The sequence below is a fragment of the Macrosteles quadrilineatus genome, unplaced genomic scaffold, assembly GCF_028750875.1.
Source record: "Macrosteles quadrilineatus isolate MER2022 unplaced genomic scaffold, UCM_ALF_1.0 Scaffold_4__1_contigs__length_99947679, whole genome shotgun sequence".
Classification (NCBI taxonomy): domain Eukaryota; kingdom Metazoa; phylum Arthropoda; class Insecta; order Hemiptera; family Cicadellidae; genus Macrosteles; species Macrosteles quadrilineatus.
This window is the reverse complement of record NW_026542597.1, coordinates 15,697,632-15,722,238: the sequence shown is the minus strand read 5'-3', so window position 1 is coordinate 15,722,238 and position 24,607 is coordinate 15,697,632. Positions and strand designations below refer to the sequence as shown.

General features: G+C 34.6%; 2 protein-coding genes across 3 annotated transcripts in view; one reads left to right on the top strand and one right to left on the bottom strand.

The window, feature by feature from the left end:
- LOC128992185 (transcription factor E2F3-like) overlaps nt 1-10,954 on the bottom strand; it is a 36,089-nt gene extending 25,135 nt beyond the window's left edge. For both annotated transcript variants that reach the window (XM_054415645.1, XM_054415646.1), the window contains exon 1: nt 10,631-10,954. The gene's annotated coding sequence lies outside the window, so the exon portion shown is untranslated. The remainder of the gene's footprint in view (nt 1-10,630) is intronic.
- A 4,371-nt stretch (nt 10,955-15,325) lies between these two features.
- LOC128993277 (E3 ubiquitin-protein ligase Siah2-like) lies at nt 15,326-23,302 on the top strand. The gene is made up of 3 exons (XM_054417067.1): nt 15,326-15,397; nt 16,540-16,793; nt 22,487-23,302. Exons 1-3 carry the CDS (start codon nt 15,395-15,397, stop codon nt 23,076-23,078), a joined length of 849 nt encoding a protein of 282 aa, XP_054273042.1. The 5' UTR covers nt 15,326-15,394; the 3' UTR covers nt 23,079-23,302.
- The last annotated feature ends 1,305 nt before the right edge of the window (nt 23,303-24,607 follow it).

Genomic DNA, 24,607 nt, shown 5'->3' with positions numbered 1-24,607 from the left:
AAAGTCATGCATAGGGCATAAGCTATACATACTAAGTTTTAGAATAAAAAGGCACAACAAAATGTATTGATACCTATAGGTTTATTTTTGTCATTTCATAAGCTATGTAGGAATAGGCCTATGCATGAGTATGTTACACTGTTAATAAAATTTTTACCGTTAGTTCAATGTTCATAGACTAGACATTTTCCATACATGTGTGTCATGTTCATAGAAATAAAACATTCATTTCATGACACGATAAAAGTTCCCTTTTCCTCCCACTTTTTTAGGTTAGCACAACATACACCATATGCCATGTCATATACATAACCTATACCATCCTATCCTACAACACAACCCTAACTTAACCTTTTCTTGAGATTAGATTACATGATAATATTTTGGGGATATGAGTAGCTAGTAATGTGGACCAGGCCTGGGAAAATACCCAAATTGTGGGAATTTATAAAACATATAAGAATTCTATCAATGTTTGCATAGTTCAATAGATTTGCCATGTCAAAATGGGTAAAAAATTATGGTAATTTCTTTGTTAGAGGGTATAGTTTGTGATATATAGTGAACATAAAATCCAAAAACCTAGAGAAAAATACCCAAGTGCGGAAAAGAGGTTTACAATTTTTCATGCTTTGGTGTCAAACAGATTTTCTTTTGGACAAATAATAAAAAATAATGATGTTTATTTATTATACTCTCCTACATTCAAAATTCCATTTTTTTTTAACTTAATCATATGTGGAACATTTCTGTAGAAAGTAAATCTAATTTATTGAATTATATAATGATCGTGGATAGTAAAGTAAAATACAAGCAAAAAAGCTTGGCAACACTTAGTAAGCCTAATTTAGTTTTTTTTCTAACGCCTATAGACTGTATTAACAAAATTACTGACAAAATATTAAATAAAACCTTTATCATAGGCCTATTGAAGATTCAATTTGATACACTGTGTCCTTTGGTTTCAAATATAGGTGAATCAATAATACCACTGAACATATTTATGGATATAAAACAATCTATAAAATCCATGTTTGTTTGATGTTTGTTTGTCCTTTATCCGTTACCAAACCGGCCATCCGATTGTGATGAAACTTTGGGTAGTTGTTCTATACACTCCCGAAAAGGTTTTTGTCCCATTACCATTATTGAACTACCAAGAAGCTCTGCCCCAGTGGTTCTGGAATTTCCCATGTTTACCTTAAATGCATTAGTATTTAAAAAGAATCGATGCATTTTGACAGCTGTTTCAAATAATAAATTATTAAGTTGGGTTCTATGATGTTCAATAGCATTAAAAAGTTACAAGGTTAAACAACAGAGTGCAGCACTTTATTTTTTGGTTCTCCCCATTGCAAAACACTTAGGTACAGCAGCTAGACCGAACAAAACCTCTAACTTCAAAAAAAAAACATAGCAACCTATTATAACCATTATATTTAGTTCTATCTGTTACCACTAGCCAATCTAAAGTAAAATACATTAGACTCCCTCTCTTATCCGGACACCTTTTAACCGGACATCGGTTTAACCGGACTACATTCGGCAGAAATGGCATCTCTTTAACGGACAATTGGTACTTTCCTGTTATCTGGTACCTGCGTAAAAATTCTTTCCTGTTATCTGGTACCTGGTTGTACTTTGGTTAGGTTAGGTTAGGTTAGTTTATCAATAACATGAGTATTGTAAGTAAACGAACCTAACCTAACCTAGCCAAACCTAACCTAAACGGTAGTATGTGCTCCGGACTCTGGATCGACGAAGTTGTACTTGTGGTTAAAGAATTTTTTCGCAGGTACCAGATACAGGAAAGTACCGGACAATTTTCATCAGCACATTGGTTTAACCGGACTAGATCGGCAGGTAGTGGGCAGTAATGAAACGACTGTTCTCGTGGGAAAGATTTGAGACCAGTGATCACGTGTCTAAATACAATGCTCTCTTAAATTTAAGTCGAATATCACAGTAAAGAGGCCGTTTTAACGAGTTTTTATGGACATCGGTTTAACCGGAACACCCGTTACTCGGACTCGGACTGGCCTCAGTCCCGAGGTGTCTGGATAAGAGGGAGTCTACTGTAGTGATAGTTTGGGTTCGTTAACAAAAATTAATAAAATGTGAAATTAAAGCAAACCTGCTACTCGTCCGATTCCCAAGAGATTTTGATCAAGAAAGAGATAAAATAATGACAACTAATCAGATGTTACCTACGTTTAAATTTTTGCTCCTGTCAAAACAAAAATTCCTAAATATTTATCTTTGTAACATCTGGACAAAATGTTTTTATATTTGAGAACATTATGTCACAAACATTTTTATGTTACTTAATCCTACTCTAAGATAGCCTATCTAACAATGTTCAATTTAGTAATGAGAAAAACTAAACTGAAGGCTACTATTGGCGAGTGTTGTTTAAGCGTAGAAAAATTGAGAGGAGATAGAACAAGAATAGTATTTTGGGGGAAAAATTATAATTTTGTTCCGGAGAGAGCAGTTTGAAGCTCTCGGTAGAAAGGCAGTTAATTTTTCAAATGAAGAAGTTCTCCCTTAGTTTGATTCCAGTAGTCCCATATGTCTAATTAGCTTCAAGGTAATTAGGCTGGAAGAATAGATTAATCCTTGATAACTGTTACTATACAGAAAAATTATGTAAAAGGACATGTTGGTTCGTAGCTTCAGTCAATTCAAAAGTTTCAGTCAAACTCAAAAGTATGTCGGGCAAAGCCAACGGGTATCAGCTATTATTTTATATTTTGAGAATAACAGCAGTGGAAATATTGAAACAAGAATAGGCCTACTGATACATCTAAACATTGGAACATCCTTAGACGTTGTAAAGTTGATACATCTAAGAGGTTCGGGGCATTAGAAAGTTTCTGTGAGAAGGAAAGATCCAGAACTGGTATCTGTGCCGGTAAAGATTTATCTAGAGTGGAAACAATATGTTGGACATATTATAAAACCACATCCACACCACATAAAAGACATGTTAAAAACCAATTTTTTCAAAAATAAAACACTATTTTCTTTTATCAAAGTAGCCTATTGTCAACCGTTTTTCAACGGTACCAACAAAAATTTTTACAACACCTCGACAAGAGATCAACAAAGATTATTGTAGGCTTTACTTGAGGTTTTTTACTACTCATAATCATAAACCGCACACCTTTTTATACTGTAGGAACAAACAAAAATGTGTTGGACTTTTGTTACCCCAATGGGGGAGGGGGAGAGTTCTTTTTTACGATTTATAAGATTTACTAGATCCAGTACAAATTTTGGGACAACACCAATATCATACATAGGTAGGCCAAATGTGAAATAACAATCCATAAAAGATAGTTAACAAATTTTCTTAAAGAATGCTCTATGATCTGTCGGATGAGTTTGGTTTAAAAACAACAAGTTAATTATTGTTCTACTAATTTTTAATGTTGTAGGCCTAACTAGGTTTTACATATAGAGAATATTTAGAATTTTTTTTTAATTTAGGCCTAACTTACCGTACTCTATTTATTATTAAAAACATAATTGTTGGTTTTTTTTTTAATCCATTCTATAAGTTAGTCCTTGCCACCCTAAGTTGAGGCAGCCCAAGGCCGCACTGCGTATATCTAGTGCAGCCTTTGACTGCCTCAACTTAGGCCCCCCATACACGTAACGATCGGCCGGCCGGCGAGGGCCGGAAGGCCAAACTGCATACACGCAACGATTCGCCTGCCGGCCGGACTGAAATTCCTCCTCCTAGTGGCAAGTGTGCAATCAGTTTTCGTACGGCAAAAACGTTTTTGTTAACTTGCTATAAGCTGGATCTTTTAAGTCCCTGTTGTGGTATGCCTTTGTTTTGACCCTCCGCCGACATTCATGCTTTCTGTATTCTTCTATAAAGGCTAGCACATGCTGATTAGTCCACGTAGCCATATTAGTACAAAGACTGAACAGAAAATAAAGTTAGGTTATGTCAATGACCGTGCCTGACCTTAAAAATGAACGGAAATAAAAAAAATAATGCTACGATTGTACTGTCGGCCTTCCGGCGACCCCATACACGTAACGATCGGCCTGAAGGTGGGGGTTGGCCGGACGACGACCCCATACACGTAACGATCAGCCGGCCGGCGTGGACTGTTCAGGCCGGGCCGGCCGGCCGATCGTTACATGTATGGGGGGCCTTAGGGTAGCTAGGACTATACAAATTATACAATTGAACAAGCTAAACATAATAAACCAAACATCATCTCTATATCTATTCTAGAAACTGAGCTGTGTAATTTCTATGGTAAAAAATACAACTTTCGGGAAATGACAAAAACTCAAACAACGTAATTAATTACTACTCATTTGAAGATACTCAACTAAAATAGCACTCCCCCTCATTAAATGACATTTTGTTATAACTCCGGTGTAACGGGTGCTTAAGAGAGGGATCCAGTAAAGCAAATTGTATTTCAAACATTAGCCTATATTTCATCTACACAAAACAACAAATGAAAAGACCTGATTAATTTAGCCTACATGTTAACTAACATAGAAGAAATGCAGAAAAGAAAATAAGATAAAAGAAATAATAACATAAAAGTTGTGCACAGATTGGTTTGATCCAAAAGCAGGAAATCACAAGGTTTCAAAGATCACAACAGTTTTTTTTTTAGAAAAAAAATTTTGAGCAGCTTATTTGTTTGCAATGTTTTAATGGTTTTATTTAAAACTAGCTATACCCTCGGGCTTTGCCCCGTTTAACTTCATAAGTATTCGCATGGCTCAATCAGGTCCTGGTTGAAGTTCGTTCGCTACGCTCACTCACCTTTAGGTTGGAGCTCGTTCGCTGCGCTCACTTGCCTTCAGGTTAGCTCGTTCGCTACGCTAACTCGCCTCCAGGTTGAAGTTCGTTCGCTACGCTCACTCACCTTTTGGTTGCAAATTAGCTGTTGTCATAAATTTAAAAAAAAAGATAGTGCTGCACCCTGTTGGTAATCCTTGTAACTTTAATGCTATTGAACATCATAGAATAGAACTAACTTGTTTAATTGAAACAGCTGTTAAGATTCATTAATTCCTTTTAAATATGAAAAATCATAAGGTTAACATGGGAAACTCCAGAGCCACTGGGGCAGAGCCCGAGAGTCCGATCAGAATAAAAACTACTTAGTTTTCCTATTTAATGCCTAAAGAATCAGTGTACCAAATTTCAGCCTCCTAGGTAAATGGGAAGTGGGAGAATTAGTGATGAGTGAGTCAGTGAGGGCTTTGCCTTTTATATTATTTAAAATTAAGCTAAATGAGTTAGGTAGTCTTAAACGTTTAAGTCTGATATAGCCTACCAACATTATCCCTATCAGTAAGTTAGTCGTTAATCTCAATGTTATTTACTGTATGCTAGAAAGATTAGCCTAGTGATCGATTTTAGAATTTTAGAATCCTAAAAATTAACAGATAGGTATAGGAAATGACGAAAGAACAGTAGGCTACCAAAGTTTTATAGTAACTTACTTACAAAATTAAAAATAGGCTAGCCAATAGCTTAGGCTAAATGAAAAATACCCCCGCCGCAGCAAATCTGCAGAATAAGGGAATTTTACCCGGCTGGATTTCTACTAAAATATTCCCTAAAAATTGTTAGATTTATTTCCTCTTTAAATAACATTAATTTTAGTGAGTACTTAGGTTTGCTGCTACGGGGAAGATATTAAGGTGTGTGTGTTTTTTTTTTATTGAAATATTGATAGCTTAGTATAAAATAAACAAAATTGCCCAATTTGATTAAAATATATCCATAAACAAGCAAACTACAACAGTTTATTTATTCTCCATAAGAATAACAAGGGAATTTTAAATTTGGAATTTTCTTAATTATCTCCGTAACTGATGGGCCTACAAAAACGCTTTAATATACAAAATTATTTCTTTTTTTAAGCTCTACAAAATGGTTTGGAGAGAAATTGAAATTATGAAATGTTGTGTTCTTAGGGTCAAAAATGGGAAAAATAAATTTTTACCCCATAAAACCTCCCATAGGCTAAAAACCCCCATTCCCATAATCCGATTATGCTGGTTCGCGAACTCGTTCGAATTATAGCGTAGGTTTACACGTTTGTACCAAACTTAATCGAAATCGGACCATTTTTGCTCGAGTTATCGCGCTAACAGACATACACACACATTATATGAATTTGAACGGGTGGTGGTTTTGGCCTCTGGGGATCTCAAAACGAAAAAGTAAATCGGTCCCGGGTCTAGGTCTCACCATGAGACCTACTAATAATAGCTTATTAGTAGGGTAATATAGCCAATATGTAGGGTAATATAGCCTATATGTAGGGTAATATAGCCTATATGTAGGGTAATATAGCCTATGTAGGGTAATACGTTATTCCCTATATAATGAGAAATTCGCTAAAAATCATGAAGGATGGTTTAGAGAAATAACTGAAAAATAAAAAACTTTTTGGAACCTGAAGATTGTAGAGAATGCATCTCGATTATATAAACCATCAACTACATTTCTTACTGACCTGGAGGAAGAAAACCCTAAGCTTTCCTCATCTCCAAACATAAATAATGATTACTTTTATTTGATAACAACATGATAGATTAGTCTCATCTTGCATAAAGGGAGGTAAATAGAAGGATCACATGGTCATATTTCACCCTATCAAATAAACTTTCAGATTGTATCCGCTCAGTATGGTAGCCTAATATTTAAAGTTTATCAAAGGAAAAATATATTTGTTTTCTTTAAAAATAAAAAGGAGCTGATGTTAACCATCAGCTTATAGTTAAGTGTTTAAGTACTGTAGTTGCAACCTGATTGGGCTTAATTACCTGCCTCTGTATTACGAGAGAAATTATAGCAAAAGTTATTAATTTTTGGAAGTCAAGTTTTATGGAATTCACTCTGTAATCCTAGGGCCTACAGCAATAATTCTATCCATGTTCTATGGGTAAAAATTTAAAAAATAACAAAACAATATTTGAAAACTTTCAAAACCCCATTTAACACTCTGTTACCATGACCCGATCTTGCTGGTTCACAAACTCCATTCTAGTTTATCCACCTCTTCACATCCGTGCCAAATTTCATAATTGGAATGGATGGGTCGAATAAGCTAGCTTCATTATTTTTTTCTCAGTTTTACAGTTGCACTCGCAAAAAATTTTAATATATTTAATATTTTAACTACCAACTTTTTTAACATAGAGCCAGCATGGGCTCTATCAAAACATGGATTCACCAGATAAAAACTTTTTAATTAACAAGGCTTAAACTTGGTCATCCAGTATTTTCTTAGGTTCCCAGTTATTTTTGGAATAATTACTTACGGTAACTCAATATATTATTCTTGGTATCACTAGAATAAATTAATCACAATTTAGGCTACTAAAAAATGTGGTTGTATATTTTGAGTTTTCATCAAAACCCATCTTCAGCCTCTGGTAACAACATATCAAGTCTTCATATCAAGACATTAAGTATTCTGTCGCACGAAAAAAACATACCGGAATGAATTAACTTATATAGGATTCTTCTTAATTAGGCCTTAGTTAGTTGGTAGTTGTAGGTACCATAATATTTTAAAGGCCTAGGATAACTACATAATTAATGCAATTTTATGCAGGACTGGTCCATATGTATTTTAAAACTTCAATACCGGTACCTAACTTAGCCTAGCCTATTTGTTTGTGTTTCTCCACCTTCACCTCCTTAGGACACTGGTTCTAGCCTAGAATTGTTTTACACATTCAGGCTAGAGGTTCCTAAACTTAGAGGGTTGCTGCATTATCACATGGATAAAATCCATTGATGATTGGCGGGATTCAAACTTAAAAACCGACATAAAAACTTAGATAACATGTAGGTATACAGCAGAACGTCAATAACATGGCCCTTAGTAATTGCGAACCTACAGTAATTCTGCTTGATCCCATCCCCAATCAAAATCATACCTTAAAAGAAATAGCCCAGTACGGTGAGTATCGGTAACTTATAAGTTTATGCTTGAAAATGAAATTAGGCTACACAATAGACCTACAGGTAACATTACATAGCTTAACTTAACTACTGTACTCTGCACTACTAAATAAATATCAGACTAACTGTGGAAATAGACTACACGGAATACGGAAATCGTATTTAACACACTCCACACCAACTCATAACAAACAAAGATCATTGCTCCTTGACAGAAATTACGTTATTTGTTAACTTCATAAAGAGTGGTTTACCTCCCTCAGGTAAGTTAGTCAATCTTCCTCGTATCAATGTCAAGTCACAAACAAGTCGCTTAGCAGGGATAACCTATGGTTATTTCTTATCCCCATTCAGTTAGTGGAAAGCAGTATTCAAACCTAACCTTAAGTTTTTCGTCTTTTGTAAAATATGCACTGTAGGCCTAGACGAATTTTGTAGGCTACTTGAATTTTTTTTCAGAGCTAGCCTATTTTGTCAGCCATTTTTTTAACATGCTGGCAAAGGCTACTGCCAAGGCTAAAGTGGCATTAAATCAATAAAAACCAAGTTGAACATGTATTCTTGTATCAGCATTGATAGGGTCTATGCATACTAGTTGTTGTAACTTCTCGTTTGGCAGTACCCCCCGATTCAATCGCGAGTTAATTTAGGTTTGAATTTGGTTAACTGTTAATTTACCTCAACTTATTTGTATGCTCATACAAATAACAAACTTTTTGTAATGAAACCATAAGAATTTACATTTTGGCTTATTTCGATACATGCTTCGTTTTATTTGGCTTTTTTTTCCTTTTTTTTTGCTGTTTTCGTCCAACTTTGATGTGGCATATCTTCTAAACTAGATGTGTCTCAATGATCAAACTTAACATACTTATAGTAGGTACCAGTAACTTGTGCTTATGACAGAAATTTGATATTTTTTGGTTCAGTCCTTTTTGTTATAAATATGAGATCTTGAAAATTGAAAAATTGGACAATCCACCATATTTATAGACCTATGAGACAAAAAAGGACAACACTCTTAACTTTTGATTAAAACTTGTGATTTAGACTGTCTCGTACGACAGCTTTAAATTAAAATAATTATCAAAGGTGAGAATTTATTTTTTCCTTTAAAAATATTGCATGAATAACAACATTTTCATCGCTGAAAAAATCTGTGAACGTTTTTGCATTGACATAGGTAGCCTACCTAGGCTACTTAGGCCTATTACTGTAGCCTAAATATTTATCCCATTTAATTATGTATCAATTTGAAGCCCATTTTATGCTAAATATTTTGGTAAACTTATTAATTTGTCCTGATATCTTTAAAAATAAAATAACTTAGGCCAAGTTATTTAACATTGAGTAAACGGCGATTTTTGTAAAAAAAAGTGGGTTTCGCACAAACAAAGATGGCCGCCTAAATTCTGAGGGAAAATAAAGTTGTCAATACTTGCATGACATTTCTATTGATATAGTTAAAACTTTATAAGTTTCATCAAAATTAAAATTGTTGAACGACCATTCAAAGATTCAAAGATTTTATTAGGCCATTAAGTTTACCTAAGTTTGTAACTTAGCCTACAATAGACTGTGTCAGCCACAATAAAAAGAAATAAAACTAAATAAAGGAAAACAAACAAAAAAACTGCAAGTCCAAACAGCAAACCATGCAAAGGACCATGCCTGTAACTTACGGCTTGAAATGATTGAACCCTTATTATTTTTACTAAGTTTACTTCTAGGCTGTCTCTAACTTAACTTAGTTCACTATTTTAAATGAACCTTAACAAATGCAAGAATTTTATAGCCTAAGGCCTAGGCCTAAAGCTTAAGGCTAGAATTAGGTTAGCGTGATGATTTAGACCTGTAACCTATAGCCTATGTTGTGAAAAAACATGGTAGAGACTAAGTTAAGTTAAGCCTTTAACTCTAACTTATCTCTAAATAAATGTGAAGCATAAATCAAATTGGCCAACTTAAGTTAAGTTAGGCCTAAGTTTATTAGGTTAATCCCAAAAAATGATTAAGTACCCTATTGCTATTTTATAGCCTAGACCTAGTCTAACTCTTGAATGGTTATAATATAAGTTAGACCTCCATAACTTATAAGTTAGAGGAGAATGGGAAGAACTTGATGGCTGATAGAAAAAAGACCCTAGCCTAGAGTATAAGCCTGTGACAAGTGAGCAAGGCCTAGGCCTATGTTAATAAGCATCAAATAAAACTTAACTCTCAGTAGGACAAATATAACACTTAAGGAAATTCAGTTAAACATCAAGTAAAAATAAAAAATACAGTCAAGCCTCAAGCCATAAGAAATAGTAAGGGTAATATGAAGCATTTATCTATTTAACAAGTTACAGATTCAGTCTCCAACAAAACTAGGCCTAGGTAACTTACCAAGTTTAGGTAGGCCTAGGCCTACAATTAATATTTATTTGCTCATCCATTTATAACCAAAATAACAAGCCTAACCACATTAATACTCTAAATAAAATAAACTAAAAAAATTAATTAGCTACAGTTACGTATATTGCCTACGGGGACAAAAATAACGACGCATCACATCCTTCCTGTGAGGTCAATTTTCCTCACAAGAGGTGAAATTATAATACCACCTATCTTATTCGTACCAACTTCAACTCCATTTAGATTAAGTAAAATTAAACTTACAATTTGAAGGAATGGAAATAGCTCTTAGATTCCGGTGAGGAAATTCGCCAAGGTGCTACATATTCACCTTTCCCTCAACGATGCCGACATTGAATGTCTAGGGTTGGAGTCTATTGTTTGAGTTCGACTTCGCAAGCCACCGTCACCGCATAATTTTAAAGGTTTACTGTTAACTTACGGCACGAGTTTCACCGCAAATTAACACTCGTATTTAGTGACTCACGGAACCAGATAACCATTACTTGTTAAACAGAATCGATAAACAAGCTTGATCGCTTTAGTAACCGCTATTATGCCACACGACAACTTTCGAACCTAAGCTTGTTGCAGCCATGCCATCTGCAGCAGCTGCTGCTAGGGCTAGGGCCAGTAGCATCAAATCGAAATGGCGCGAAAACGGAATCTTTGTATTTCCCGCAAAATCAAACATACGGTAAGGCCCCGTAACAAGCAGTCTATCAGCTTTATGGCTAAAATAAGGCCCTCGTACACCATTAACTTCGAATGAAGTAGTAATTTATTTTGTTGTTATGTTTTCAATGCATATTGTGTATTCCTTGTCCTAAATATTACCTTCAATTCTCAAAAAACGTCGGTAAACATCAAACGTCTTGCTCCGTTTCGTTGCTAAAATAACAGTGGTTCAGGTAGGCGGCCATTGCTTTTCACTCATTCTAGTACTATTAGACACTGGAACAGCGGAGTAGCATCACTATTACGATGGCGGGAATAGTTTAAAATTTAAATTTAATTAACTATTCTTGTAAATGAAGTTAAAACATTACAAGATTAATATGTTAATGTTATTTGATAAAATGTTGATTCTGCATGTACATTTCTAAGATAACAATAATAGAAAATAGATCATCTGCTTATCTTGTAGCTTCTGCCTAAACCACATTTTAAAATAACCATAACTAGAAATCATATAATGCAAATAAATACCTTACTAAGATCTGATTTGATTTACTTAATAGGGGTTTGATAAGTCATTATTAGAGAAATTAATTAATTAATTAAACTGCAATAATTTTCTCGACAAGTGAACAAATGTGAGGACATCGAAGCAGTGTGCTGCTGAGCGCTGCCAACGCAGACGGTCGCATCAGCGACGCGGCGCTAGTGACCAGGAGGACCCTGTTATATGGATTGGGAGGGTCAGCAGGACGCATTTGCCGCACGACTACTGGCAGAACAACTGGAAGACCTTTTTGGAGTGATCATCGTTTGACACATCGTGTACACATAACAGGCACCCGGCGCTGGTGGGACGGCATCAACATTCAACGCGACACATTTGCCGTCACATAGGCTATGACATGGTCTTTTTTGGGCGGTCTCGACGGCATCTGCGCGACGACAATAGCGCTCTTGTACGGTATGATATGAGCCTAAGAAAAAATTAAACAAAAAAGTTTCAGCAAACCTGCTCATTTAGAAATTTTTACTTTACTTTATCAACCAAATGTGAAAAAATTATATGGGCTTAACAGATCCAGGCATGTTGTCAAAATATCAAAACTCGTGACAAAAATGCTTCACGTCTCTAGTCCAGTGATATATAATAAATAATAAGTTCATCAAAAACAAATATAGTTGTTAAACTTAATTTGAAAGGGTGCAACATTTAAAAAGCCTTGCAGTCCTTGATCATTAAAATTTCAATGAATGGCCCTGGCTAAAGAAACATCTGATCTTAGTGAGTAGCAAAGCTACCAGTGGCGGTTGCAAGGGGGGGGGGGGGGCTACAGAGGCTTAAGTCACTCCCCATTGGACTGTGGAAAAATAAATTAAAACACACATTTTGTCTTAACTACTTAACTACAATGCTTTAAAAAGCCACGAAATGGCTTTAAAAATACCAAGCTTTCCAGGGGAGGATTTCTGAACCCCCTCTTTTCTTTGGGAGTCTGGGACACCCTATGGTAGCCCCCCCCCCCCCCCCCCCCCCCCCGACAAGGACCTAGAACCTCCAGTGAAAACTACACAAGTCAGCTCACTTGCATTCTTATAATATGATTAAAATACACACCTATAGGTGTGTGTCAATGTCTTAAAGTAACTATTGGTCTGTGGTAGCAGAGTTGTTTAGTGCTCGCTACAAATCTGAAGGTCGCTGGTTCGATTCCAAGCTGGGTCCTTACTAGACCCAGATGTCGTTTGTCATTGGACGATCAATTAATGATGCTAGGTCGACGTTAGCATCAATAGTCAAGACGTTGGATGGTAGCAAGACCAGGGTTTGGACCGTTTCCTTAGATTATCAGCTGACTTATCTGAGTACATTTGGTGATACACAATAAAAGGTCATGAAACATAAAACACTGATTTTAAAATCCCTTTTCAGAGAGCATTCCTATATTAAGGCAAAATATCAGTGTTATGTTTGATAATCTTTATTGTGTATCCATCAGCACTTGGACTCTCTTTTTTGTTACACATACTTTGCTATACTTTAAAATAGGTACCTTTTAATACAATAGTAGGTTGGTTATATTAACTTATTTCTCACTGGTTGATCCTTTTCATGTAGTTAAACAACCTGGTTTTGAAGACCCTGATGGCGCTTCATAAATGGACGTCAAGCGTTTTCAATTCGTCCATTCAACATTGAAAATCGTCTAAATAAAACATTGCAACAGTAGTTTTTTAGCTAAACAGTTTTTATTTGAATTCAGTTCAATCATTTTAAATGACCGCCATTTTTATACCAACCATGATATACAAAAATATGTTTTCTTAAAATAGGTCTATGGGTTTATTAATCTGCACCAAATTTCAATTCCATACAACAAACGGTTAACAAATAAAATATAATTTGTGAAGAAAAACATTGGCAAGTGTACAAGTTACTTTTAAGTTTAGGAAATTTAAAACATAATATTTTAGTTTGTCTTTGGTCTACGAATGATTCCCTAAAAGGTTGGTAGAGAGTTCAGAGACACTCTCTAGGCCTATATAAAAATAACTTGTATGCAGTTCAACACATACAAGTGTGTACATGTACTGTTCAGCACATACCAGTTCGTTGTGCTGGTTCAACAGAACTCCAATAATCCAAAACTACAGAGTTTATTTTAGCGAATTTCCCATATAGGGAATAAGCTATTTTAAAACGTTTTTACTAGCTCGCTTTCTTGTCCGGTACAAATTTTGCAATCAATTTTATACTAACTTCCCAATCAGCTAGAGACTTGAAGCTTGAAACATAGCTCACAAATGGAAGACAATGCAATATTATATCATTTAATTTTCATATTTCCCTTGGGCTTCGCCCCATGGGCTTGTTTTTATTAGCTCGCTTTTGCAATTTTTTATACTTTCCAATGAGCTAGAGACTTGAAACTTAAAACATAGCTCACAAATTGATGACAATGCAATATTAAATCATTTAATTTTCATATTTCCCTTGGGCTACGTCCCATGGGCTTGTTTTTATTAGCTCACTTTCCTACAAATTTTGATATCAATTTTAAACGAAGTTCCCGATGAGCTAGAGACATGAAATTTGAAACATATCTCACAAATGGATGACAATCATTTAATTTATTTATTTAATTTATATAATTTAATTTTCACATTTCCTTTGGGTTACGTCCCATGAGCTTCCAAATTTTCCATGTTTACATTTTGAAAGAATGTAAATACATCAATCGATTTAAGTCAGCTATAAATACTTAAATTTGACAGTTAGAAGAATTTAATTTATTTATTTAATTTATATCATTTAATTTTCACATTTCCCTTGGGTTACGTCCCATGGGCTTCCAAATTTTCCATGTTTACATTTTGAAAGAATGTAAGATCAATTGATTTAAGTCAGCTGTAAATACCTACTTAAATTTGACAGTTAGAAGAGCAGAGGTTAAAAGGTACACAGGTTCTGCTCCCGAGATATTCTAAAAATATAAAACAAGCATTTTAAAGTAAAGATAAAACATCTGATTACAGAAAATAAGGTTTTGGTTTTGTATTAACAGGCCATATAAAATATAACATATTTACACATTAAAACTTAAAGACTAAAAACTAAAAAATAATTTACAAATAAAAATATTTTTTAAAAATGCCACATTTTTTAACACACTAAAAAGAATAAAATAATTGATAAATATGTTGAGAGAATAACTACTTGTGAGATTTAAAACAAAAAACAAGGGGCGCATGCTAATTTACATATTACTTCACCTATTGAACTATTATGATCTATTGCATGCGCCCCACGTTTTTGTTTTAAATCTCACAAGTAGTTATTCTCTCAACATATTTATCAATTATTTTATTCTTTTTAGTGCGTTAAAACATGTGGCATTTTCAAAAAAGTATTTTTATTTGTAAATTATTAAAGATTGAATGGTGTGTTTAAATTTTTACATCAGGAAAACCATCAAACCGTTTTGTAACCCTGTTTTAGCAATATCCTTATGACACTTCATGGATTTAAAAATGATTATAATTCATACCAATGATTAATTCAACTAGCTACCATAATTATACTAATTGATTTTTAAAAGTAGCAAAAACAAAAAAGGCGAGGTTATTCCATTTTGGTAAAGTGGAGGGGATAGATTTTTCTTCTCTGTTAGTGTGCCATTAGTCAGCTGTGCTGTTCTCTGTAAACTACTGTATCAGCTGTTTTGCCACATAGTTGAGAAGAATATTTAGACTTATCAACAGTTCAAGTTCAGCTTGATTGTGCTACTGTTACTGTTCACTGAATGTTAGAAAATTCACTATCATTTAACTGTAGGATTCCCTTGGAAAATGGTAATTATTTTTGTATGAAACATATTTTCTGTAAGACAAAATAAAATAATGTACTGTAATTTTAAAATGTGATGGAATTCTGTAAATAAATTAATTAAAAAATTTTAACTCACTCAAACACAAAATGCTAAACTTTAAAAGATCTGTTTTAAATGGTGACATAGTTTTCATTGCTTTGCAATTATATTAGGCTAATTAAGATTGTTTACAAATCAAGAATATTACTGTTCAATTTGATCACATGGCAATTTTATTACATGGCATAACTGTATTTTGTGTGATGTTATGCTTTCAGATATTTTAACAACTTAAGCAATGTCAAGAACATTATATTTATATTGCATCGCCATTGATTGTCTAAGAATGACTAATATGCATTTTATTGTTTAGCTTGTTCTTTAATAGTTCTACTTTGCTATTTCATCCATGGATCAAACTATCTTTCTTTAACTCATCAATTAATATTGTGAATTTAGAATTTTTAACTTTTAGTTTGTTTTTCTTCAGTTGCAGAGAAAAATCAAAATCTAATTGCATACTCAATATGTGTTAGCTTTCAAACCCGTTTAACAATTATCAAATGATTCAACAATGAACTAACTCACTAACTGTAATGAGTGCTAATTCATTGACGTCAAAGGAGTAATCTTTCAAACTATACTAAATCAATTAGTCTTGGTATTCTGGTGTAGTAGGCACAAAGGATAATTAAATCAGTCCCAGGTCTAGGTTTTACGATGTGACCTATGGTAATAACTTATATGGTAAATTTGCTGATATAGAGAGTAAGTAAAGCACAACAGCTACTTTGCGGTGTAGTGTGTCAAAAAACTATTTACATGTTTAATTTATTTAAAAAAGGTATTAGTGAGTGAAAAATAATTCTGAACAGAAATGTTGTGGCTTACAATTGGAGAGTGGAATTACACTTAGATCTCAAATTGAAGCATTTGAAAAATGTGCTAAAATCAAAATGCCATAAAATGCTTCTGAACAAAGCAAGTGACTTGAATAGTTTGACTAGTTATGCCAACCGTGTGGAAGTCAACTCGTCCTGAAGTCACTCCGTATCGATGTCAAAATGTGAATGAAAGTTTTATATCAATTTTGATCACGGATCTACAAAATATTATTGTTTGCAGGAGACTCTCTCTCCGGAAGAGATGCGTAAGACACTCGAGTATTTGTCTCAGCTGGCAGTGTGTCCTGTTTGCCTGGAGACGTTGACGTCCAAAGTGGCACTTTGTGCACGCGGACATGCAGTATGCCAGGGTTGCTTGGAGCAGCTGAAACAACTGCACAAGTCGGAATGTCCTCAATGTAAGGCTGCTTTCTGTCAGAATCAGCCAATCTGTTTCATAAGTCAAGTAATTGAGTGTCTACCTCACACTTGCAGGTATGTGTCTAGACAAAAGTAATACCAATCCATAAAAAAAGTTTTGAAAATTTATAATTTAACTATCGCTCTAGTAGACTATTGGCGAGTCAGTGGCTCAGTCGGTACGTCACGGACTTCGGGCCCCAAGGCAGCGATGTCTGGGTTCGGATCCTGGTCACTGCCAAAAACTTTTTATCAGTACAGTTCACCTGTGTACTGTAACGGCTCACACTTGCTTTGCGGGATACGTTTCACGCACGGGCAGTCCATGTGGACAGGCAAATAGAAGGTGAGAAGGAAAAAAAACTTGTTTGCCCCAATCAATTATTACCACTTAAATTTCATGGTTTAGTAGCCTCCGGATTACTGCTTGTAAACTAAATGGTTACATTGCTTCCTCATACGTCATCTACCGGGCTTTGACATGCAGTTATGACTCATCTTCCAAAGTCGCTGCACATGTCTGCCGGGATAGCAGTGGCCAGGTTTTTCAGTATTATATTCATTAGAATTTTTGTAGTGTGTTTTTGTATGATACTGTTCAATGAAATGGCGACCACACATAGTAGGTATTTTAAGCCAAGTATGAATGGAGATGAGTGTAGGATGAGTGGCGCGATCTTGTAGTCTTGTTAGTGACTAAGGCCGACATTCCTTAGACACAGCTGTTAATTAATAGCCCATACAGCTAATGGCAACTAAGGGACCTACAGTTTATAGTGGAATCCGAACCACATTTTTCCTTGGTATATACGAATTGGTATAATTATCAGGATAGTACTGCGGATAGTCGTAGTACTCACTCGTGCGGACGTTAATCCACACCAGGGAGTATCGCATCCACAGTGCATGCCTATAAATATCCACAATTCATGACCTCCTAGTAGCTGGATTACAGGACGACGCCACCCGTCCCAGTCTATGGTTCTACAATGGTAACGTAATGACAGATATAACCAAATTGGATAGATGTTTTGTCACACCTTATAATGGAGTCTGGGGGAACAAGCTGGTCTAGTGTTTGACTTTGATCCCTGAGTCCCGGGTTCAAATCCCGCCAAATCATTAATGGATTTGGATCTAAGTGATAATGCCGCAACCCCTAGGTATTTCACATGAAGTAATGTGAAAAGCAATTCAGGGCTCATGCCTAGCGTTGTAAGAAAAAAACCTGATAATTGACTGAGTAGTGTACTACTGCAAAGGACCACTTGACGAAGCAAGGTAACATAAACCATTTAGCTTAACATTTGAAGTTCTTAGCCCGAGTAAAGTCCAGGGGTATTAGTTTGCCAAACACATTGTCACGTTCGGCGGACGTTGGCTCAGTTGACTAAGGCATTGAACAGGCAAGTGTAGTGTTGAGGTATTTCTACATGTGCAAGTGCAAATCCCGTACATAAGCAATCCATATTAAGCTTACTAACGTGTGGCTTAGCTGGTGTGGAGGGCGTACTTTAAATAAATGGTGTCAGGCGTAAGCGTAAGTTGATGGTAATAGTGAGTTTACTAGGAATTGCACAAAATAATATATTTTATTCTATAGGGACCTGTTTTGCTTATTTTACAATAGAATAGAGGAGGACACATATTTTTTTGTGCTATTTTATCTTCTTCAAATATGGACATATCATGTCAACATAAATTTATTATAAAGAACATAAAGGAAATATCCTTAAAAAATAAATATTCCCGACATCAATGGGTTAAATTTCCTTCAAAATAGTTTTAGAGCTAAAATCTCGGACTGAGTCGAATCTCTACCACACACTTGTAGGTTTAAGTCATGGCCAAAGTTTTATCAATTCAGAAAAAAGGGTGACAAAGATTTGCCATCAAATCATGGGGACCATAGTACCCATTTTAAGTAAAGTAATTTGCCAGTTAAGTTGTACACCTATTTATATCAGCCTTAATGAAATGTAACATAAATATTAATATGGTTTTAGAGCTGAAGTATAATAGGCATAGTAGTTCAACCGTAGTATTTTTAAGTAAATCAACCGTTTTACAGGGTTTTAAGGATAAATTGGTTATATTACAAGTACTAATCTATATCTTACAAAAATGTTTAGTACAATTTCTCTTCATATCCTTTTTTGATTTAAAAGTAGGTAAAGTTTAACTCAATCGTATCAAGAAAACTATAAACAGAAAGTTGTCATAGGAAACATTTTTTTTATTTAGGAATTGTAATTGAAAGCTGGTGTCCTTGGAAGGATAAATTTTATAGTTTTACAAAAATATTAAGAACACCAGTCACTGGTTAACAGGAATTAGTTGGATTGTTCTTATCAAACCATCCTTTTTAGACAGAATCGTTATCTAAGTTCCTCTGATAATACAATAATATTATTGTAATCTCTTATAGTGGAAAACAATATATTTGTTTTAATTCTTTTTGCCAGGAGTTTACTTTATTGAGAAAGAGTTGAGTATGTCCTTTACTTAGTTTCATCAATCTAAAACCTAATTATATTTGAATACAGCTCATTTTAGTTGAATAATGTCTATTAAAACTTTACCATCAGAAAAAAAACTTGTAATATTTTACTCTTTTATATAATTTAAAAAAATTTTTGTGTACGATACTTTTTTCATAATTACTTAATTTAAGAAACTTAAGTAATCTACCTTTAGGAATTGAAATACATTATTTATTATGTAAAATATGTAAAAAAAAAAAATAATAAAAAAATGACTAACTATAAACAGAAGTCGACCTGCGATTTTAAAGTAGCTACCACAAAATAAAACCGTGAGGGCTTAATATGTGTTGCATCAAGCCTATCTAATAAATTAGGGAATATAGAACAGTAATAAGGAAAAAACCATGCTGCAAGAATAGGATGGTTCTTCTAAAAAGATGAAAGGAAGAGTACCAAAAACTTAATTCAATAGAAAATTGGTGGAAAGAGAAGAATTTAGAGACCACAAAAGAAATGTCAACACATCATAAAAGAGGACTACAAGCGAAATATACAAAAACTAAAAGTAAAATATCAATGACAAGAGGAGGAAGAAAACATTTTGTTTTGAGATAAGGAAAGAGTCTTATCAGCATATCCAGGAGACTGTTCCTATAATTTCTTTAGGATATGACTCAACTAGAGCGATATGTGTAGCCTGCTACACACAGTCAGTTTGGTGCGTTCATTGAACAGAGCGAGTGAGGCTCTTATACTACACTTCCGCTTTTGTTTTACGAATACTCCTCCTGAACGGCTGAAGCGATCCACATGAAATTTAGCAAAATCATAGTAACCAATTAAGGGAAGGTATAAATTTGAAATGGTACAAATCAGACTAAAGGGCTTTTATCTACATGAATTGAAATTTTTTGAAATTTAACATGGGCCTTGTGGGTTTATTGGTCCCCATGACATTCTTTCCAAGAGGAAATAATAATAAGTAATAATCTATACTTATTTAATACGCAAGCAGGATTTTTGTGACAATTACTCCTCCGAAACTACTGAACCGATTGACATGTTTTTGGTGTCATTGGAAAAAGCGTAACGTGAAGTTGTGCAAGAAACTTTCTTTTTAGATAAATAATTAGAGAGTGAGACCCTGGGGCCCTTTAAAGTTTCGTATTTCTCCATAAGATTAACATGGGAAACAAACATTGTTTTGAAACTCCAGCTGTTGTCAGAAATTAAATATTAATAATTGGTTTCCATGGAAGCATTAGAAAATTCACAATGTTTACGTTTGCTTTGACATTTAAATGTAAACAACCAGAACTGTCAAATGTCAATTGCCTATTTCACAATTTCGGACAGCTGATCCAAAAAAATAAAACAACTATGTGGTAGGTTTATTTAATCTTAAACTTTATGATAGATTATTTATTATAAATCTATTTCAATGATTATGAAAAAGAATTTTTCCTACAGTCACCCGACAAAGTTGGCTTCCTTGTACTGTTTATAGTACAGAAAGCTGCCAATCGCTGCATATTTATACTTTGCCGTACGGTTTATACTTTGCCGTACGGTTTATACTTTGCCGCACATCAGGATTCCAACGAAACAACACAAAACAGCGTGGTTCTATTATGCACGTAATCCCTGTATGCTTGGAAATAGGTTGGCAACACTTAAAGATAATAATACTATGAGCAGCTGATTGACTATTATAACTACGATTTACCTGTCATTTCGTGTTTATAGTTTCGGTATTTCTGAACTTCCTGGACTTTTCTTTTAAACGTTTTTAAAACATTCCTACGATCTTAATAAACCAGAAAATACCTTTAAAGCATTTTATTAGGCACGGAAACCACTTCAAATTACAAAAACATACGGAACTATATTCTCAAAACGCGGAGCAAATTTCTTGCCGAGGAAAAATAGCGGAGTGATACGGACCGCGGGTACTACTTTCTCTAGGGCACCAATTGTGTTGCCAGCTGAACCTAAAAACGTGATGTATAGTGTTTGAAAGACTAATTATTTATATGCTTTATAGTGACTGTAGGAAAAATATAATGTGTAACACGAGTGAAAAGGCCTTTGCTGCACTCGAGATCATTCCGCACTCGCCTGCGGCTCGTGCGTAAACATTGCTCTCGTGTGCAGCAAAGTGCCACTTTCACCACTAGTTACACAAATAACTATTCCCGTTGCGAAGCAAAAATTAAAAGTGAGAAGAAGAACATATGTTAATTGTAAACAGTCAATGTGTAAATTGTCTATGTTGTATTAAAAATGTGTATAGTTTTGGATGTTGGTTTGTGTTTAATGATATATAAGTTATTAATCATTGAATTTTTATTTTAAGGATTTGTCATATGAGTAAGCCTATGATAAATAACACCATTTCAGAGTTCTGACAGTTTTTGCTGAACTCTGTTCTGTAGAGTTTAAAGTAGCCTACACATACAAATTGGCTAAATAACTTAGGTATGGTACATTAGGTTGACTCTTTTAAAATCATCGGAAATTATGACTGTTATTAGTTTTTAAACAAGTCATTTGTTTATACGTAACTCCTGTACTTCTCTGCAATTGCTCGATTTCGAGCAACATGTACACTAGTAATTATTATTACTCGAGAAAGGACGAGGAATCATATTTGGACTAGCTATCACACATTTCTCTTTTGATTAAAAAACAAAACGTAAAAAGTGAAACGGTGATGTCTAGATAGGCCTATCCAAGCGACTTCTGCGCGTGCTCATAGAACTTGCAATTTTATTCCCATGTTAAAGTTGCCGAATACGCAAACTTTTTAAACAAGCCAAACTGAAAAAAACTTATTGTAAGCAACAGCATCTTTTATGTTATATAAATCATGAAACACAAATTAAGACAGAAAATATAATTTAAAACTGTGCACTCTGTAAGTAGCACATACAAGTGCTTTTTTTGTTTTTTTTTTATATAAGACAATAGTCCAAAGCTGGTCCATTTAAATGAGGTGGCTACTTCCATGGTGGAAGGAAAAAACATAGGTGTGCTAATTCTGTTATAGGCTGACGTCACCCAGATTGCAAACAGAAAATCACCTGATTGTAACTGCCATTAGTATATACTTGTTTTGATTGTTAATTGTTTTTTATAATTTTTTTATAAATAGTGAAATGGCGTTTGCAATCTGTTTGATGTCAGCATATGACGGGAATATCATACCTATGTTTTTTCCTTCCACCATGGGCTACTTCAGAATCCATAAGGGTGTAAGTTGATTCAGTGTTTATTTTTCAGACACAAAAAATGTGACTTTTTCGTGCGGACTGAAGATGACCACGAGAAGTTTTGTAACTTCAAACTGACAAAGTGTCGCCACTGTGATTGGTCCGGACCTGAGAACGAACTTGTACGCCATATACAATCCAAACACACGACAATCAACAAGTATTTGATTCCTCTGCTTGGGAATGTTGAGAAAGGCATTCCATTTGACCCGAAAATAAAACGTTCTGTATTCACACCGATCTATGTCGAAGGCCACTTTTTCTGGGGAGAAATGAAGAATGAACCAAATATTGAAAAACTTACCGCAGTGTTCCACCCGGTCGGTAATGGGAAGGTGGATATTGAGTTCAAGGGCTCGGTAAAACTAAGTCTTAAGGGATCTTCTTACAGTGCTGATGTTAAACTTAATATGGATCCAGATAAAGATCCGTATGCTGAAAACTGTATTTCCATTCCAACTTCAATCATCCACAAGTACACTGTCGATAATAAGCTTCAGTACACTCTGACTGTGGAAGTTACAATGTTAGAATCTCTTGTGACTTGGGTACAATCAAGGATAAAATCTGGTATTGGTTTCATAAAGTCTTACAGACAATAAAAAAGTATTACTCGAGTACTGTAAAACAATGTATTGAACAATATATTCTAAAGTAATGCACCAATTTTTTTTGGAAAACATGACATTTTTAGGTCATTAACCCTGTAAATATTGCATTGAACACCTGTAAATATCACTCAATTTTCAATACTTTTGCGGAGTTTGATTACAAAATTAATAAAAAATCTAAATTATGACATAGATATATAACATTGTATATTTTCTTAAAGCAAATAAAATTGTCTATCTAAAAATGTGTGATATTTGTGTCTTACCTTGTATAAAAGCAATTTTGTTGTTGGTTCAAATCCAGATGTTCCAAAACAAGTTTTTAATTTTTTACATAACCGCACATGTAAAAAATCACTACATTTACAAAAACTGAGATATACATTTTATTCTACATGTATTAACCCTTTGCGATCGGAAGGCCAGCAGGAGTGGCCACAACGCAGTCTGCAGCCAGTCGGAATTCAATCCGTACTGACTTGGTTCCAACGGTCGGGCGGCCAGCTGTACTGGCCAAGTCCTAGTACACGCCCCCTCGGCATTCATCATGGCGGCTCGCTCCCAGCAGCTCGGAATTGTTTTTACTGAAAACCTGCAATGTTAGCATAGGGGATATAAATTGTAATAAAACAATCGTAATGTTATACTGACAACTGATTTATTAAGTAAAAAAAACAGAAGAGATATTGAATATATACATACATTTGTTTGAAAATGAAAATTCTTTGATATTACGTATTTACTAAAAGTGTAAAATGAACGTATATAGGCTACTCATACAAACAATGAGTTGAAAGTTCTCTTTAATCGTCTCGGATTTTTTTCACTGAATGATATTTTTCGAAACATTCACCCATGTGAAGTCCGGGATTGTTAGAACAAGTTTTACAAAAAAACTTTGACCTTTTTCTTTCTTTTCCTGGTCTTCTATCGCTACACACCACACAGTCCTTTGTTTTACCTCCCTCAAGCGGATAGGGCAGATGAAGTTTTCCATTCAGTCGCTCGTCCTCGACTAAAGATGATGGTCTTCCTCGTTTTCGGACATTTCTTACTTCTCCGACCAGTTCTTTAATCAACATTTTTCTGTAACGTCTTTGGCGAACTACATTTTTCCTTTCTTGATTGGTATTGTATAGAATGAAGGAATTTACAATTGCTGTTTCCAAAAGCCAAAAGAACATTTTCCTCCACCATTTCAGGGATTTCCTTGTAAATGAGTACGAGGAAATGTACTGGTCTGCGATGTCCACACCACCCATATGTTTATTATACTCACAAACTGCAGTAGGTTTTTTTACTAACTCCCCTACTCCCCCTTTTTTGTAGCGCCTAACCGTTTGGGTAGAGTTATCACCGAACAGTGTACTTAAAATAGCCACCAAGTTTTTGTCTTTCCACAACAGAAGAGACACTTCATCATTTTTTCTGTAGATTTTTGTTTCCCCAGTTTTTAATTTCAACTTAGGTTTAGGCAGGTTCTTGTTTGTTTGTTTTTCGCTTTGTCCTTTTTAGGCCTA